This window comes from Myotis lucifugus, unplaced genomic scaffold (assembly GCF_000147115.1).
Source record: "Myotis lucifugus unplaced genomic scaffold, Myoluc2.0 scaffold_458, whole genome shotgun sequence".
Taxonomy (NCBI): domain Eukaryota; kingdom Metazoa; phylum Chordata; class Mammalia; order Chiroptera; family Vespertilionidae; genus Myotis; species Myotis lucifugus.
The window spans coordinates 440956-444323 of NW_005871506.1; the positions used below are offsets into that span (position 1 = coordinate 440956).

A 3368-nucleotide genomic window follows, 5' to 3' on the forward strand; every position below is an offset into this window, starting at 1 on the left:
CATGGTGGATTCAGAGGAGACCTAGGTTGACAACCAGGCTTTTCCAGTTAGTTGTTGTGTGACCCCAAGCTAGTCATGCCTCAGTGTTCACGTTTGTGAAATGGGAGAATAAAAAGACAGGAACTTTGAGGGTTCGATGAGAACAGAATTTCGGAGGATGAGGCCCAGAAATCAGGATTTTAAAAAGATTCCCAGATGATTCTAATGTGCAGCCAAGGTTGAGAACCACTGCTCTAGGAGTTTTGCTTTAAAATATTTTATACTAGGACATTACAAATGCTTGACAAACCAGAAGTTTTAATTAACTCTGTAATATTGAGTAACTAGCAAGAAGCCTCATAGGACTAAGTCAGTCCCATTCCATATGAGGGGGAAAATGGTGGCAAATTGTTCCTAAAGATAGTAGCTGATTCAGCTACCAGAGTGCTCTTGGGCCTAATATACTCGCAAATTCAAAGCACAGGCCTTGTACAGACAGCTGGGACAAGTCCAGTGGAATCCAGTGTCTCATGATGTTTTGGTGATTAGGTGGAGTTTGTTGAACAGCTCCCGAAGACCATCACGGGGAAAATCAAGCGCAATGTCTTAAGAGACCAGGAGTGGGGACGGACATAGCCGGATGGAAGGGAGCGTGAAGTACCGACAGGGCGGCTTTCTGTTTCCTGATGGTTCAGTGACAACTCTCTTAAAATGCGTAAGATTTTTCCTGAGTCTGTGTTTTGTAGTTAGTCAAAAAATAAATAAAAATCTAAATATTGGAAGAATATTGTTATGATAACTAAACCGACACAGGCAATGATTATGACTTATAGTGTTTAAAATTGCAGGGCTCAAATGATTGCTTGGAAATACACAGTGGACAATGAATTTATTTTGTGCCTGATTAAACAAAAATAAAGATTAGAATTATTCAAAGAGAAATGTTCAAGACAGAATTCTGCTTAACATTTTTATATATTACCAATTCTTTAAGAGGGATTAAAACATTAATGTTTAAGTGAGAAATAAACATGTAATTCAAAAGCCAGTAAATTTAATTAAATACTATATTACTAGTTATCATTCTGAAGCAAATTCAGTATAAAATATCTGAAACTTGGACCACTTAAAAGTAATTATTAAAAATAAATTTTTGTTTCTTTACTTTTTAAGACAATGTAGTAACTATTATTGATACACTAGAGGCCCGGTGCATGAAACTCGTGCACTGGGTAGGGTCCCTAGGCCTAGCTGGCAATCAGGGACCATCAGGTCCCCTGTCTCCCTGCCTCCACCTTCCCTCGCTCCCTCAGCAACCCACCGATGCCACCAGTCACCCACCATGTTCCATGTTGCCCCCTGGTGGTCAGCACATGTCATAGCAAGCGATCAAACTTCAGGTCTCCCAGTTGAACTCCGAGGGGACACTGCATTATTAGCCTTTTATGTATATACTAGAGGCCCGGTGCACAAAAATTTGTGCACTCGGGAGGGTCCCTCAGCCCAGCCTGTGCCCTCTTGCAGTCCGGGACCACTCGGGGAATGACCATCTGCTGGCTTAGGCCCACTCCCCGGGGGATCGGGCCTAAGCTGGCAATCAGACATCCCTCTGGCAGCCCGGGAGCCCTCGGGGGATGTCCACTTGCCAGCAGGGAGCAGGCCTAGCTGCGGTCGGACATCCTTAGCGCTGCTGAGGAGGCGGGAGAGGCTCCCACCACCACCGCTGTACTGGCAGCCATCAGCCTGGCTTGTGGCTGTGCAGAGCTCCCCCTGTGGGAGCACACTGACCACCAGGGGGCAGCTCCTACATTGAGCGTCTGCCCCCTGGTGGTCAGTGTGTCATAGTGACCAGTGATTCCCAATCGTTCTGTTGTTAGGGTCAATTTGCATATTACCCTTTTATTATCTAGGATAGAGGCCTGGTGCATGGGTGGGGGCCGGCTGGTTTTCCCTTAAGGGTGTCCCGGATCAGGGTGGGGGTCCCGCTGGAGTGCCTGGCCAGCCAGGGTGAGGGGCTGAGGGCCGTTTCACACTGGCCACACCCCCTTCAGGGAGGGGGGTCCTGCTGGGGTGCCTGGCCAGCCTGGGTGAGGGGCTGATGGCTGTTTTCAGGCTGGCCACAGCCCCTTCAGGGTGGGAGTCCCTGCTGGGGTGCCTGGCCAGCCTGGGTGAGGGGCTGAGGGCCATTTTCAGGCTGGCCACACCACCTTCAGGGTGAGGGGTCCTGCTGGGGTGCCTGGCCAGTTTGGGTGAGGGGCTGATGGCTGTTTGCAGGCTGGCCAAGGCCCCCAGTGGGGACCCTCACCCCATGAGGGTGTAGCCATCCTAGGTGAGGGGCTGATGGCTGTTTGCAGGCTGGCCACAGCTCCTTCAGGGTGGTGGTCCTCCCTGGGGTGCCTGGCCAGCCTGGGTGAGGGGCTGATGGCTGTTTGCAGGCTAGCCACGGCCCCCAGCCACCCAAGCTCCCAGTGGAGGCTGGCTGGAAGCAGGTATCTGGGATTTATTTAGCTTCTATAATTGAAACTTTGTTGCCTTTTGCAGAGGCCACAGCTGGCCAGGGTGGGGCAGGAAGCTTGGCTTCCTCCATTGCCAGGGCAACCAAGCCTCCTGCTTGCTCCAGCTCTGTGGCTGCCGGCCACCATCTTGGTTGGGTTAATTTGCATATAGTCGCTCATATTGGCTGGTGGGCGTGGCTTGGGCATAGCAAAAGTACAGTCAATTAGCATCTTTGTCTTTTATTAGTGTAGATATATACTAGAGGTCCAGTGCACGAATTCGTGCATGGGTGGGGTCCCTTGGCCTGGCCGGCAATAGGGGCCGATAGGGTTGGCCAGCCAGCAGGGGGGTGGGACCGTGGGAGGTTGGCTGTGGGAGCACACTGACCACCAGGGGGCAACTCCTGCATTGAGTGCCTGCTCCCTGGTGGTCAGTGTGCATCATAGCTACTGGCCGGTTGTCCAGTCGTAACGGTCGCTTAGGCTTTTATATATCTACACTAATAAAAGAGAAACATGGTAATTAGCGTACGACCGCTACCCCTTCCATTGGCTAATCAGCATATCCTTATGCAAATTACTGTCAGCCAAGATGGCGGCCTGCAGCCAGGCAGCTGGAAGCGAACATGAGGCTTGCTTGCTCCAGGGACTGCAGACTCCAACATTCCCCACCTGACTTGCCGGCCTCTGAGCTACAACTCTAAGAAACTATGTTGCAAACATAGAAGATAAACTAACCCCAGAAAACAAGCTTTTTTCCAGCCGGGGTCTCGAACCCAAAGTTAAGAAAAAACCTGGGTCCTTAATAGCGCGGGGCCCTCTCTCTGATGAGACCCATACATACTGTTGCCCCCCCAAAAAAAAAAAAAAAAAAAAAAAAAAAGGGGGGGGGGG

At 50.4% G+C, this 3368-nt stretch overlaps 1 protein-coding gene across 1 annotated transcript in view; it reads left to right on the forward strand.

Annotated features, from left to right (window-relative positions):
- The window catches only part of LOC102417459 (acyl-coenzyme A synthetase ACSM4, mitochondrial-like), a 53035-nt gene extending 52420 nt beyond the window's left edge, over positions 1-615 (forward strand). Inside the window, 2 exon segments of the mRNA XM_023744379.1 lie at positions 459-468; positions 529-615. Of these exon segments, the coding sequence (XP_023600147.1) occupies positions 459-468; positions 529-615 (97 nt within the window).
- The last annotated feature ends 2753 nt before the right edge of the window (positions 616-3368 follow it).